Below are 15,130 nucleotides of genomic sequence, written 5' to 3'. Positions count from 1 at the left end.
CTTGCACAAGGTCTATATAAGACCTTGAGCACAGAAACGAAGGAGAGCACATGAAACAGCTTCAGTGAGTTTCGTGTGGAAAACTAAGCTTTGTGTGCACGTGCTTCCCTTCCACTTTGAATCCCCATGTTTCCTTCCCTTCTGTTGGGTATTTCTTTTACTCAACAGAAATCGTGATAGTTTTCGGATCTAGTTCAGATCGTCACGACAATCAGTGCTCGGTTGTGCTCGTGATCCTGCCATTTTATCCTGGGAAACAGACGTCCACCTACTCCTCTGAGCACCGCGGAGGGGCCGAATCTGTTTTAAGGAGACAGCACTCTGCTGGACTCGGCATCCACTCTGAGTTCGTGTTGCAGCTCCCGACATCCTGTCAACAACTCTCGGCAGCAACTACTCACGGTGTCCGCGACTCACCTACTCGGCGCTTGGCTCGACTAGCTAGAGTTGACAGTTTGATATTATCTGCTCAAACCTTCTTGATTGTAAGTTCTTGTGCATTTGGTACAGACTCAGAAGTGTGAAACAGAGCTTCTGAGACGATCACAAAGATTGTAACGGGTTTACTCTCAACAAAACTTAAAACAGATTCGTTCTGTTGCTATGGCGGCAGAAAATGTTGAGATGCAACAGGCTCAACATGTGCCGGCCTCCTCCGCCCCGATTGGGAATATGCCAATCAATCATGGGGAAAAGCCAGAAAAATTCACAGGAGTGAATTTCAAGCGGTGGCAGCAGAAGATATTCTTCTACTTAACCACGCTAGGTCTGGCACGTATCTTGACCGAGGAAATTCCCAAGGTTGTTAAGGGTGTAGATGAGGTGAAAACCCTCCTTCTGATCGACAAATGGAACGAGTCTGAGTTCCTCTGTCGAAACTACATCCTTAACAATCTTGCCGACTCACTCTATCTTGTGTATTGTGAGAAGAAAACGGCAAAGGAATTGTGGGAATCTCTGGACAAGAAATATAAATCGGAGGATGCTGGGGCCAAAAAGTTTATTGTTGGTCGTTTCCTGGACTATCAGATGATCGACTCGAAGTCTGTAATCAGTCAACTCCAGGAGCTTCAAGTACTCTTACAAGAAATTCACTCAGAAGGTATGACTCTGAGCGAAACCTTCCAAGTGGCAACTATCATCGAAAAGCTACCAACTGGCTGGAAGGACTTTAAGAATTACCTGAAGCACAAGCGGAAGGAAATGAACATGGAGGAACTTGTTGTTCGTCTTCGTATAGAAGAAGACAACAAGAGTTCAGAGAGAAAACTGTTCTCTCAGGCTACTATAAAAGCCAATGTTGTTGAGCACGGACAAAGCTCAAAACGGAAGCATCCAAAATCTTCCTCGACGCAACCCAAAGGACAAAACATGAAAAAGAAGTTCTTAGGGAAATGCTACAATTGTGATCGTAAAAGGCCAAAGAAGAAAAAGCCTGTGGCCAACCTGGCAGGAGAACATGATATGGATCTCTGCGCCGTGATCTCTGAGGTGAACCTAATAGGTTCCAATCCTCGCCAATGGTAGATTGATACTGGAGCCACCAAACATGTGTGCTGCAACAAAGAGTTGCTCCACAACTTCGAAGAAGTCACTGGAGACAAACTGTTCATGGGGAACTCAGCAACCTCGGACGTCATAGGCCAAGGAAAGGTGGTACTGAAAATGACCTCGGGCAAGGATCTCACTCTGAACAATGTGCTGTATGTTCCGGAGATTCGAAAGAATCTAGTATTCGGCTCACTGTTGAGCAAGCATGACTTTCGCATTGTCTTTGAGTCAGACAGAGTGGTACTGTCCAAAAATGAAATGTTTATAGGAAGAGACTATGTATCTGATGGGCTGTTTAAGCTCAATGTAATGGCCATTAGGCCCAAGATAAATAAAAATGAAAGCTCTTCCACTTATATGCTTGAGTCTTCATGTTTGTGGCATGGTAGACTAGGACATGTTAACTACGATGTGTTGCGTAGATTAATAAACATGTAAAGCATACCTACATTCTACCTTGACCCAAAACACAAGTGTGAGATTTGTGTTGAAGCAAAAATGACAAGGTCATCCTTTCAACATATTGAAAGAAGTAATGAACCACTTGACCTAATCCACACTGATGTGTGCGACCTAAAAGGTACGCCAACACGTGGTGGTAATAAATATTTCATCACTTTTGTAGATAATAACACAAAATACTGTTATGTGTATCTTCTCAAAAGTAAGGATGAAGTTATAGAGAAATTTGCTCTCTATAAGAATGAGGTTGAAAACCAGCTTAATAAGAAGATTAAGGTGGTTCGAAGTGACCGAGGCGGTGAATATGTGTCACCGTTCGCTGAGTTATGTGCTGAACATGGGATCAGACACGAAACAACAGCTCCTTATACTTCCCAGTAAAATGGAGTTGCTGAGCGAAAGAACCGAATACTTAAGGAGATGATGAATGCTCTTCTATTAAGCTCTGGATTGCCAGAGTCCATGTGGGAGGAAGCTGTGTTAACAGCTAATTACCTTTTAAATAAGGTGCTCCGGAAGAAAATAAATAAGAGCCCTTATGAGTTGTGGAATGGAAGACAACCGTCCTACAAATATTTACGAATGTGGGGGTGTCTTGCCAAAGTGTTGCTACCGGATCCGAAACGGAGTAAGATAGGACCAAAGACTGTTGATTGCATATTTATTGGATATGCACAAAACAGCGCTGCGTATAGATTTTGTGTGTTTGAGTCACACATACCGGAGATACACAAGAACTCGATAATCGAATCGAGAAATGCCTCATTCTTTGAGCATGTATTTCCTTTTAGGACCCGAGAGGATGCTAGCTCCTCAAAACAGGCATATGAAACACAAGACGAAGAAAAAGATGCTGAACCAGTGGAGGTTGAGCTTAGACGGAGTAAACGAGCTCGAGTAGAAAAATCCTATGGAGCGGATTTTATCACGTTCATGCTGGAAAGTGTGCCCCGAAGTTACTCAGAAGCAGTAAGCTCGTCTGATGGACCTCACTGGAGAGAGGCAATTACATCTGAGATAGAATCTATCTTGCAAAATCACACTTGGGAACTCGTGGATCTTCCTCCGGGAAGTAAACCATTAGGTTGCAAGTGGATCTTCAAGAAGAAAATGAAATCAGATGGCACAATTGATAAATACAAGGCCAGATTGGTAATCAAAGGATATCGACAACAAGAAGGTCTTGATTACTTCGATGCATACTCTCCGGTATCGAGAATAACTTCCATTAGAGTATTGTTGGCTATTGCTGCTCTATGGAATCTCGAAATACATCAAATGGATGTCAAGACAGCCTTTCTAAACGGGGATTTAGAAGAGGAAATCTATATGGACCAACCTGAAGGATTTTCTGTACCAGGACAGAAAAGTCTATAGATTGGTGAAGTCATTATATGGCTTGAAACAAGCACCAAAGCAGTGACATAAGAAATTTGATAATGTCATGAAGGAATGTGGCTTCAAGATTAATGAATGTGATAAATGTGTCTACATAAAAGTCACAGACAATAGTTACGTCATCTTGTGTCTATATGTAGATGACATACTTATCATTGGAAGTAATGATAAGATAATCACATCCACAAAAGCTATGTTAAACTCAAAATTTGACATGAAAGACATGGGCCTAGCTGATGTGATTCTAGGAATAAAAATTCTTAGAACGGCAGAAGGACTTGTTCTTAGTCAGTCTCATTACGTGGACAAGATTCTTGAGAAATTCACGAAGGGTGATACTGCGTTGGCACGAACGCCGATAGACATGAGTCAACATCTATCGAAAAATCGAGGTGAAAGTATCTCTCAGATAGAGTACTCTCGAGTGATTGGTAGTCTGAAGTACTTGATGAGTTGTACACGACCAGACTTAGCCTACGCAGTAAGCAAACTGAGTAGATATACGAGTAATCCTGGTGCTGAGCACTGGAAAGGGATAACAAGAGTACTGAGGTACTTAAGGTTTACTCGTGAATATGGATTGCACTATACAAAATATCCTGCTGTGATCGAAGGATACAGCGATGCAAGTTGGATATCTGATATAAAAGACTCTAAGTCTACTAGTGGATATGTCTTCACTCTAGCTGGTGCAGCAATTTCCTGGAAATCTTCTAAGCAAACCGTAATAACCAGATCCACGATGGAATCTGAGTTTGTAGCTCTTGACAAATGCGGTGAAAAGGCTGAATGGCTACGACAATTCTTAGAAGAGATTCCACGATGGCCAAAACCTGTGACGGCGATTTGCATACATTGCGATAGTCAATCAACAATTGATCGGGCACAGAGCCATCTGTATAATGGTAAGTCTAGACATATACGTCGTAGACATAACATCATTAGACAACTACTCTCAACTGGAGTTATCACTGTTGACTATGTGAAGTCAAAAGATAACCTAGCGGATCCGCTAACCAAGGGGTTAAATCGAGAGTTAGTTGCAACCTCATCACAGGGAATGGGCTTGATGCCGTTGTCAGCGATCAGTGCAGAGGACACCCAACCTATGCTGACTGGAGAGCCCAAGAACTAGGTTCAAAGAGACAACTAATCTGCACTGACTAGACACACTGTAGGGAGAGCCCAATGAAACAGTGACTAGACCAGGATAAGCCGATGGACTTTTAATGATCAAAAAGAGTAGATGGTAACTCTTGAGGGATCACCTATGTGAGAAAGAAGTGGGGCCGCTTCAAAGAGAATTGGAGGCACAGTTCTGAGAGCTTCTCACAAAACCAGGCGTGTTCATGACCAAGAACGAACACACTCATGAGATCTGAGCTATATCAGGGAGAGTCTTGGGTAAGATCTGTCCATGCTTACACCAACGGCCGAACAGTTCAAAGACATCATGTCTACTAATCTGCCAGCGAGCAAACAGAGTTTACAAGGAAAGGTTCAAAGGGTAACACCTACCTATCCTATACTCGACTCAACTGTCGAAAACTATCACAAATCCTTGTTTTCATTCATGTGGGGGATTGTTGGAAAAATTGAATGAAAACGCGACGTGTGGGTTGTAGTCCCACAACGATTGAAAGCGAGGCTTTCCGACTGATTCGGAACAAAGGGGGTTGGACATCCAGGGCCCGGATGACATCAACCCGAGGGGTAATTTTGTGAACTCCATTGTTTGTTACATCAGCCAAACAACTTGTTGGCTAGCATACAAGATATGAAAAGTTGCCAGCTTGCTTACACGCCACGTGGCACGTTTGCTTGTGCCACATGACAAACAAGGCCACATGGTAAGCAAGCTTGCAAGCCACAACGTGGCTTGCTGGCCAATGGAAGCCAACAGCAAGCCACGTTGTGGCTTGCTGGCAAGCATGCAAGCCACAACGTGGCTTGCTGTGCTTGCAAGCCAAGCTTGCACAAGGTCTATATAAGACCTTGAGCACAGAAACGAAGGAGAGCACAAGAAACAGCTTCAGTGAGTTTCGTGTGGAAAACTAAGCTTTGTGTGCACGTGCTTCCCTTCCACTTTGAATCCCCATGTTTCCTTCCCTTCTGTTGAGTATTTCTTTTACTCAACAAAAATCGTGATAGTTTTCGGATCTAGTTCAGATCGTCACGACAATCAGTGCTCGGTTGTGCTCGTGATCCTGCCGTTTTATCCTGGGAAACAGACGTCCACCTACTCCTCTGAGCACCGTGGAGGGGCCGAATCTGTTTTAAGGAGACAGCACTCTGCTGGACTCGACATCCACTCTGAGTTCGTGTTGCAGCTCCTAACATCCTGTCAACAACTCTCGGCAGCAACTACTCACGGTGTCTGCGACTCACCTACTCGACACTTGGCTCGACTCGCTAGAGTCGACAGTTTGAGATTATCTGCTCAAACTTTCTTGATTGTAAGTTCTTGTGCATTTGGTACAGACTCAGAAGTGTGAAACAGAGCTTCTGAGACGATCATAAAGATTGTAACGGGTTTACTCCTAACAATCAATTCCTTGTTGAACTTTCAATCGTCAAGTGTCCGGTCAACCATGACTCACTTGTACTTTACTACTGTCAAATATTCAATTAACCTTGACTTACTTGATCAACTATTGAAATCCAATCCAAGCTTGATTAATCTTAACTCAAGGTCGATTACACCAACAATCTCTCCCTTTAACAATCTTTCTTTTTATTTGACATCTCAGTCAACCATCAAGCATATTGATCTCCTGTCAAATATCTAATTAACCTTAACTTGCTTGATGTCTCACTCAACTATCAAACATATTGATCAAATATTAAAATTTAATTTAAACTTAGTCAACCTGGACAAGAGATCAATTATACCATCAAATTTATTTAACTAAGATTCTATTCATCTCTATTCGAGAGGTGGGGTCTCGGATCTCGTCGATGAATTATATGTTTCTAGCAAATCACAGGTCAAGTCCAAACTGGACCAACTCAAATTGGAAGCAGGTCAATAGGTTACACGTTGACCCAACTCAATAGGGGTCAGACCCTAAGTGAACCAGTGGTTAACGATCCGTTGAACTATCAAATCACTAATATTTATTTAGAAATCTGTAATTTTTTAATTTTATATTAGAGCATTTTATTTAATAATATTGTAATACTATTAATGGTGTGATTGAATATAAATAACTCATTTATTTTAAATTTGTTAATGTGAGATTATTCTATCTTTTTATTAATGTTAATTTTTTAAACTATTTACTTTGAATTTTCTAATGTAGGATTAGTCTACTTTTAAACTGCTCGTTGTTGCTTAAAAAAAACACTCTAAATTGCAAGATAAAGGGAGAAACTAAAGATCAAGAATCAAACCTCTAAAATCTACGGCGGCCACAAAGGAGCTAAGGCCGAAAGAGTGTCGTCACGTTTAATGTGTAGTTGGCCACAGAGGATTGCTAGCAGACATGACCACAAGTTGAGTCGACGAGCCGGACCCATAGGTGAAGAGTTGGACCCCATGAATCGGCAAACTTGTAATTTGAACAGCCGGATTTTTTTTTTAAGTAGGAACCTTTTATCTAATAATATTATCAGTGTTAGATTGAAAAAATATCGTGAACTAACCAACTAAGTGACTTTAATTGCGTGGTCCCCGAAGTGGATAAATAGATAAAAAAAAAAAGTTAGATAATTTAAATAAAGTTTTAAATATTTTTAAATAATAACATATAAAAAATAATATTGAATTATCGTGAACTGTGAACTATGAACTGAATCATAACTAACGGTTCTAAATCCTAAAAGCATTAGTAACTCGATCATCTACCCTAAACCCTAAAACCCATTGCTCTTCTAAATTCTTTCTAAGTTTTTAGCTGCTATTTCATTCATGATCATCTTTGTGTTCTCAATGTTCTTGTGTTTTTTTTCCCCATAGTTAGGATTCTTTTTCTATCTAGGGGTTTGAGTTCTTAATTATTGTTTAGGGTTTAAAGGTTTAGTATATTGAGACTTTAGGGTTTAGGATTTTAACAGCCATTAACAAATATAAGGAATGCATAGAGCAACCAAATTGAGTTGGTAGGCCACCTTTTTGAGAGGAACGGGTCTGACTTGATGGCCTCTATATATACGGTGGTTGCTACATGCTACTGCACACTGTAGCAACCAGATGTCAGCTGCTATAGAATTGTAGCAACCACCTGGCAACTACTATACATTGACCATTGACCATTGACCATTGACCATTGACCATTGACCATTGACAGAAACTAACCCTTTTCTTGAAGGGACTCACGTGCTTCTGTTAAAATTCTATCTTACCATGACAATCTAGAGCAGGACCGGGTATCCTCCTCATCCACAAGATAAGGCAAAAATCCAATGGTTGTGCATGAATTCCTCGATGCTCTCTACCAATGGTTGTGCATGAATTCGAAGCTTGCTCGTGAATTATTAACACACTATTGTGGAGTACGGGAGGAGAAAACTACTTGTTAAGATATCCTTACCAAGTACAAGTACAATGATTGGGAGATGCAGTACGATATTCACATATATGAATTCTAAACGAGCACCGACAATAGAATCTATACTGTAGATTTCGTGAGGAGGCATTGCATTATTTGATGTCCATGGGTTTTCATACCCACATTCAATCTGTATAATTGGTGGGATTTTTCCTCCAGTGAAAAATAAATCTAGTAATGTTGACCATCTAGATGGAGATAATAAATCTTTATAAATACTTTTTTAATTTATCTTAATAGTCAATAAAAAATTTTAATAAAACCAAATCTTAAAATTAATCGGTTCAAAGAATTAAATATTCGATGCCGATATAATTGGTCACATAGGAGTTGATTTTAAGGATTATTGTGAAGATTGTTATTTATCTTCTAGCACATATATTGAGATCATCTATGAAATCAGAAGTAGGAAGTTCTAACTCCATCTGCCCACTAATTCCTAACTGCTCCTAGGTAAGTACAACTAGGTAGGCAAAGAAAAGCAGGCATTGAGAGCTGAATTTGCAAATGCTCAGATATTTCCTCATGTCAAAGTCGGACGCTTATAATCTTGTAGATACTAAATATGACATGGTAACGATATTGGTTATAGAGTGCACCAACGACTGTGTTTTGTTTAATCATCTCTCTTGCTACAAATTGTATCCACGAAAACAAAAATCTACAAATTCGTTTAATCTCTTCAGTTGGAGGCATGAATATTGCCAACGCGTTGAGCCGTGTATATTATCTTCTACAATCTTTACTGGGGATTGATAAGGTGTTATCTCTGATCAGCAGCTATAGTTGGACCTTTAAGGCGTCGTTTCCAATCCAACAAGATGAATTAAAGTTAACATTTGGATTGAAAAGAATTAATCTAAACTAAAAAACATAAAAAAGTTGAGTCCATATGCCAATTAAAAACATGCAACAAAGCATATAAACATACATTAATCAGATCAAGTCATCAACTAGTAGTTTGGGAATTCACACAATTCATACTGATCTGACACGGTACTGAGACATATTCCATGACATTATGCAAATTAAAGTATGATTCCATGATTCATGCTAATACTATGGTGGAACTGATTCCATTTGCCATCTCATTAGCTTGTCTCCGTCTTCTCCAGAGCTAGTAACAACATAAAAATCCGATGAAATAGGTCAAAAGATGATAACTTACGACGTAGCAGCAATTGATGACTCTGCAGCAATAACTTACTGTTGTAGTTGAGTAGCTTTTCGATGAGATCAACATGGGTCATGAGCATTCTCCTACAGCAATAGCGAACCAAGCCCACAGCATCCAGAGCATCTCTTTTAGAAAGTTAATCAAAAATAATTTAGATAATGACGACTGAATAATGTAGTAAAGTTCTCCAAAATGCAAAGTGAAGTTATATACTAACAACAGAGTGGCTAGGTATCACAATACGATTACAGTATATTACACATTAGGATAACAAAATTCAGTCTTAACTAGCAGAATTTTGCAAGTGTTGCTCAAATATATTTCTGAGAGAAAATCAACTTTTGATACAAGATTAATGATTGCCAAAATGTTTATAAAGAAATATATATCATTGTTTGTAGAATCAGTTGGTATGGGTATTGATATAGCACAGATTAAAAAAAATAATATCAACCATATAAGATCATAGAATTGGAATAAAAAAATGCAAAATAAATTCATTCAGTTGGCGAAACATAAAACAAGGAATATAACAAAATTCTAATATATATATATATAAAATAAAAAATAGATATAATCATAATATTAATATACTAGGAAACAATATAACATTAACAATGTCATAAGATTTAATCAATATAACATACTATTTAATTATATAAACATTAACTAACAAATTTAATAATATGAATCTTTAGATACAATTATTAATAAGTTATCTAAGAAATCAAATAATAATATTAAATAACTAATTTATTAGATCATAATCTATTTTCTGCTATTAATAAAAAAACACAATACTCGTAATAATAGTAATGCCTATAAATTTTATTTTTCACATATATCAATGTGTAATGATTAACTTTTCCATCACACTTTTTATTGGCGAGGGCAAGAATTTGTGTTGACGAGGTTTTCATTGTTTTCTTGTTAAATGGCATAATATTGCAATTGGAATCCAACTAATAGGTGCAGCGTTACCTAAGAAGATAAACATTGAGTGTTAGCAGAGAAGACTAATGAGCAGATAGTGTGTTGGTAGATAAAATATTTCTAATAGAAAAGGACAATTAGATTATTTAACAGGTTTGAAGCTTTGCATCCTTCCATTTCCACCACTTTTGCAAGGAAACAAAACCAAGGAAAATTTATCATGTTTTCCATCCATGTGTGCCACATCAATTGCAAACTAGAACCCATCTGGAACTATTCACCTCTAACGTTGTATTACTCCTTATGAATACTAGCCTAATAAATCACCAGAAACTAGTTCACTTCTTCATGTTGACTAACAAGTAACAAGATAACAACCTAATACGTCGCCATAAGCTAGCCTAATCAGTTGCAAACGTTTATAACAATCCAAACTATTATACCATGGACAGTCCCAAGTGCACAATAATTAGAGTTGGTCCAGCATATATATGCCTTGTGCCATTAAGCTGCAACATATATTTAACAATATGATATCATATAAATCATTTTTTATTGTTCTAGTTTTTAGTTATCTTCTCTACCCTACTTACCCCATTAAACCTATTCTAACCAATTGCCAAATAATAATATATCCAACACTCTTGACCACACCATACAATTTGTCATGTATTACAATTTTTTTTTCAATTTTGCCCAGTAGGACCACTGATACACCAAGGTTTTATCTACGTTGTTTCTTAACTACTCAATTCTAAGTTTGGTCATACAAGTTATGCAATAGTCCAAGCACTCAATGCTCCCTCAAAAATCTCTGAATACATCTTTTTCTTCTATCATTATTGTTGAATAGTGCAAGCAAAATCTTTATCTAAAAGAGGGAAAAACAAGGTTGTGTATAACAATCCTAACCATGTTACAAGTTGTGATAGTTTAGCATGATAAATCTTTGAAGAACTTGATTGCATCAAAATGAAGATTTTATATCTTTCTCACCCGATCATAGCCAGACCCATAATACATGTGTTATTAAATTATCATTTATATTCACCCAAATAATTTGTTGAATGATGTCAACAAGCAATTTCCTTACTAAAAACATGAAAACCACTCTGAAAATCAAGCGAACCTCCATTAAAAAATAACAAAAAGAGAGAGAAAATCACCCTTCAGTGTAATCCGCCTGCAGAAGATCTAGATACGTATCCCATTTGTTCCCAATCACCTACGCGAAGAGCGAACAAACAACCATTATCAGTTCTAGATAATGTATTGGCCAAAAGGTCCTTTTAAACAGGCAGACAAAAACAACCAAACCCTAAAACAAGACTAAGCAGTGTGCTGATTTAGAAAGAAATTAGATAGAGCGTTACCTTGCCGCAAGTGAAGCAGCGCACCGGGATGATCATCTTCTCAACAACAGCGGAGAGTTTGGAAAAGAGAAAAGGAGGGAGAACCGGAGAGAGGACGCCGGCGCAGCGGGGAGAAGAGCCACAAAAGAGGCGGCGAGAGATCGACGGAGTTCGTCGCGTGGGACGGGGTTAGGCAATGGAACGGCAACCGACGAGATCGCGAGAAGATTTTGTTAGGGTTTGGGATTGGGATGCTTAGCTTATATAAGAGAATTATCAAAATACCCCATTAGTTTAACTTTTCTTTAAAAATATCCTTAAAATTTTATTGATATTAAAACTTTGTCTTTTAACATTATTTTTTTAGTTTACTATTAAAATTGCTCCGTTGACCATCTCCAAAATTACGCGTCTATTTTACTCTTTCAAATTATTATAGAAATTGCTCACATATTAATAAAACTTATTCTTATTAATTTTTTAAAATTATTAAAACTTTCAGACGTATTAAATATATATATAGATTTTAAGTTAAAAATGTCTTGCTAAGTTCCACGTGAGTCCGCAACCACGCACGTGATCAACCAGTATAGTGTTAACATTGCCATTTCTCGATTCGTTTTGTGCTGCCTCGACTCTCGATCTTTGCTCATCTCCTCCTCCATTGGAACGGAGGGCGATCATGGTGTGCCAGAAGTGTAAGTCCTCTTCACCCTCTGCTATCACTTCAAGTACTACGTCTTGGTTTCTCCTTTTTATGGTTTGTTCCCTACGAAGACGAACGACCATCCCCTCCTGACCACCGAAGTCCTAACCGGCAAAACGTTTCCGACGGTCTGCAATGCGCCAGCTTCAACTAACTCAGCTCTGTTCTTTTGTCGGACAATGCTCAAATCTTCTGGCCGAGCGAAACATCTTTAAATTCAAAGTGTGGGCTTTGGTTTGGTGTAAATTACTATCCAGCCAGCTCTAAAACCCCCAATATAGACTCACTACTCTAAAATTCCAAGCAATCCAGAAAAACTCCAAAGAACCAGTGATATCTAAAACCATCCTATATTGGACGAAGCTTTTCACTCTGATTAGAGACATGTATGTTTTCTTCTATCATGTTTTAGATGTCTTTTTCACTATTTAATCTATAAATTTGACTGAAGATTAACATTGCAAATTTTATAGATGTTTTTTTTTTGTCAGTGTTAACACTTTATCATGTGGATCTAAAATGTAGTGTTTTTGATCTAAAAGTTAATTCTTTCTAGAAGGAAAATCCCAAAAGGTAGTACAATAAAATTCATATTATGATCTTTCCATTTCCTCCACCCACTTATTGTGTTTTTGAAAAATTTACAATCTTAATATAATTTTTTATTCGCGATATGGTTAATTTTTATTGTATCAATGCAGGGATGACCTAATTTCTGACGAAATCCTCTCAGTAGACTATGGAATCATAATTGGAGAATCCAAACATAAGCGTTACTCCAAATATAAATATGAGTACCGACAATATGACACATTCAACTTCCTCTAGTATTATGGTTAATACTGGAGAGATTATTAATTACAACTTCAATTTGAATGAACAAGCTCCCAGTGTTGAGAATGAATCAGTACATATGAATATAGTATTGGAAGAACTTTTTGAAAATACGCCAACTGAACAAGAAAATAATGACAATAGAATAGAAGAAGAAATTGAAAGGGATGTCTCTAACAATGAATTCTTAGCAAATGATATGCAATATTCATTAGATAAGCTAATCAAATTTAACGAATATAACGACTTTGAGGAGCAGTTTCCATTAGCTGAAGATGCATATGAAATGAACTTAAGACTTGTTCCATTACTAATGGAAGAAGTAGATTATTAGGAATTTTTTGTTAGTCGGGTAATGTATTTTTTTAACTTTCATAATGTCAACTCAACTCAATTTTAGTAATACTAACATATCATATATAAATTCTCATTGTAGGTATATGCAATGCAAAAACATTTTAAAGATGTACTTGCTAAATATACTATGAACGGACGCTTCACATACAAAATTAGGACAGCAGGAATAATAGAGTTAAAGCAATATGTGATGAACAATATTGCACATGGACAATTATTGCAAGAAGAGATATTGAGTTCATGGTTATAAAATATTTAGAAAGTCATCAGTGCGGTCTTAGTATGGCAATAACTCATCATCTTGCATGCACATCTTTGTTTATAATTTCTCAGATTAAAAGTCATTTTGTGGCATCAGAAGATTATAGACTCATAAACATTCAGAATGAGATGAAATCACGATTTGAAATAAATATATCATATCGAAAGACATACTATGCATGTGTGAAAGCTATAAATATGGTGGTAGGTGATTTTGACAAGCATTATGGTGATCTCCCCCTAGACTATTTCACGAGCTAAAATATAGAGACTCAGATACATATGTTGCATTGAAAAGAAATGGTGATAAATTTGAACGTTGTTTTTCATATTTTGGTGCATATGAAAGAGTTTTTTTAACATATTTTTAGAAATTAATTAGAATTGATGCAACACATCTAAGAGACAAGTATCTTGGTGTTATTGATGACCACAACAATAGATGGTAATGGAAATATGCCTCCAGTTGGCTTTGCAATTACTAAGGTTGAGTGTGGCTTTGCATGAGAGTGATTTTTAAATCTTTTAAAGATATTCCTTGCAATTGATCCATCAAATATGACAATTATATCTTATAGACATTGTGAAATATTATATGCAATGAGTAAAGTTTACCCTACTGCTTACAAAGGATTATATTGTCATCACCTATCTTGTAATATGGTTATAGATACTTACCTGCATTAGGATTGTTTTGAGCTGCAACTAGAGCAAATACAATTCCACAATTTGATCGAATCATGCAGACTATGTCAGAGACACATATAGATGCTTATAAATGACTTCAAAATATAAAACCTATAAAATGGGCAAATGCACATTTCCCTAGTAGAAGGTACTCCAGGCTCGGCTGAAGGCATAGGCCAATAAGACCTATGCCTAGGGTCCCAATAAAATTATGGCCCATTAATATTAATTTTTTTTCAAATATATTTAATAATTGAAATTTAATTTTAATTAGAACTCTGATTGACTTTCGATTTCAAGAATGCGCTTTGATTTTCGTGCACAGTAATATACACTGTACGACCATAATTAAAATTGCCGCTTCGATTTCTTACTGTGCCCAGTGTACAACCAGCTGTTGAAGATTGCCATTTCGATTTCCATGCACAATAATGCACTGTACAACCATATATTCCAACGGAAAAATGAAACTTCAATTAATTATATAATTCTCCTAGAATTCTATATAAAACTACCACTACAGACATTCTCTAAGTTTCATCCTGCTCATATTTTCATTCTCTAAGTTTCATCCTCTGTAATCTGTATTTTCTGTCCCTCATCGTCCCGACGATGATTCTTTTAATCTTAGAATACGACAAAATGCCCTTCGCATTTCTCAATCGTCGGCGTCGGGTAATATTTTTTTTTAATATTTTCTTCCTTCTTAAATATTCTTTATTGTGCTGTATAAATAATAAATTATGGATGAAATAGACCCAAATATGGTTGGAAAATAGATTATTAGTAATTGTATGATTTTTTTTTTCATTTTTCCTCTCTCTCAAACAAATTACTACTATCGCAAATCTGATTTATGCAC

General features: G+C 37.1%; 1 protein-coding gene across 1 annotated transcript; it reads right to left on the bottom strand.

The window, feature by feature from the left end:
• Nucleotides 1-8,835: 8,835 nt before the first annotated feature.
• LOC122022271 (DNA-directed RNA polymerases I, II, and III subunit RPABC5) lies at nucleotides 8,836-11,667 on the bottom strand. The gene is made up of 4 exons (XM_042580227.1): nucleotides 11,445-11,667; nucleotides 11,238-11,296; nucleotides 9,169-9,263; nucleotides 8,836-9,078 (listed from the first exon to the last, which is right to left on the bottom strand). Exons 1-4 carry the CDS (start codon nucleotides 11,478-11,480, stop codon nucleotides 9,053-9,055), a joined length of 216 nt encoding a protein of 71 aa, XP_042436161.1. The 5' UTR covers nucleotides 11,481-11,667; the 3' UTR covers nucleotides 8,836-9,052.
• Nucleotides 11,668-15,130: the final 3,463 nt, after the last annotated feature.

Source organism: Zingiber officinale, chromosome 9B (genome assembly GCF_018446385.1).
Source record: "Zingiber officinale cultivar Zhangliang chromosome 9B, Zo_v1.1, whole genome shotgun sequence".
Lineage (NCBI taxonomy): Eukaryota > Viridiplantae > Streptophyta > Magnoliopsida > Zingiberales > Zingiberaceae > Zingiber > Zingiber officinale.
Note: the sequence above shows the minus strand (reverse complement) of the source record. Positions and strands in the feature narration are given on the sequence as shown.

Bases quoted from the DNA above. Each gene is read 5' to 3' on its own strand.
- LOC122022271 (XM_042580227.1), bottom strand. From the start codon at position 11,480: ATGATCATCCCGGTGCGCTGCTTCACTTGCGGCAAG. The intron at 11,297-11,444 runs GTAACGCTCTAT...CTCTTCGCGTAG, and splicing joins GCTGCTTCACTTGCGGCAAG to GTGATTGGGAACAAATGGGA. The intron at 9,264-11,237 runs GTGATTTTCTCT...ACTTTCTAAAAG, and splicing joins CAGGCGGATTACACTGAAGG to AGATGCTCTGGATGCTGTGG.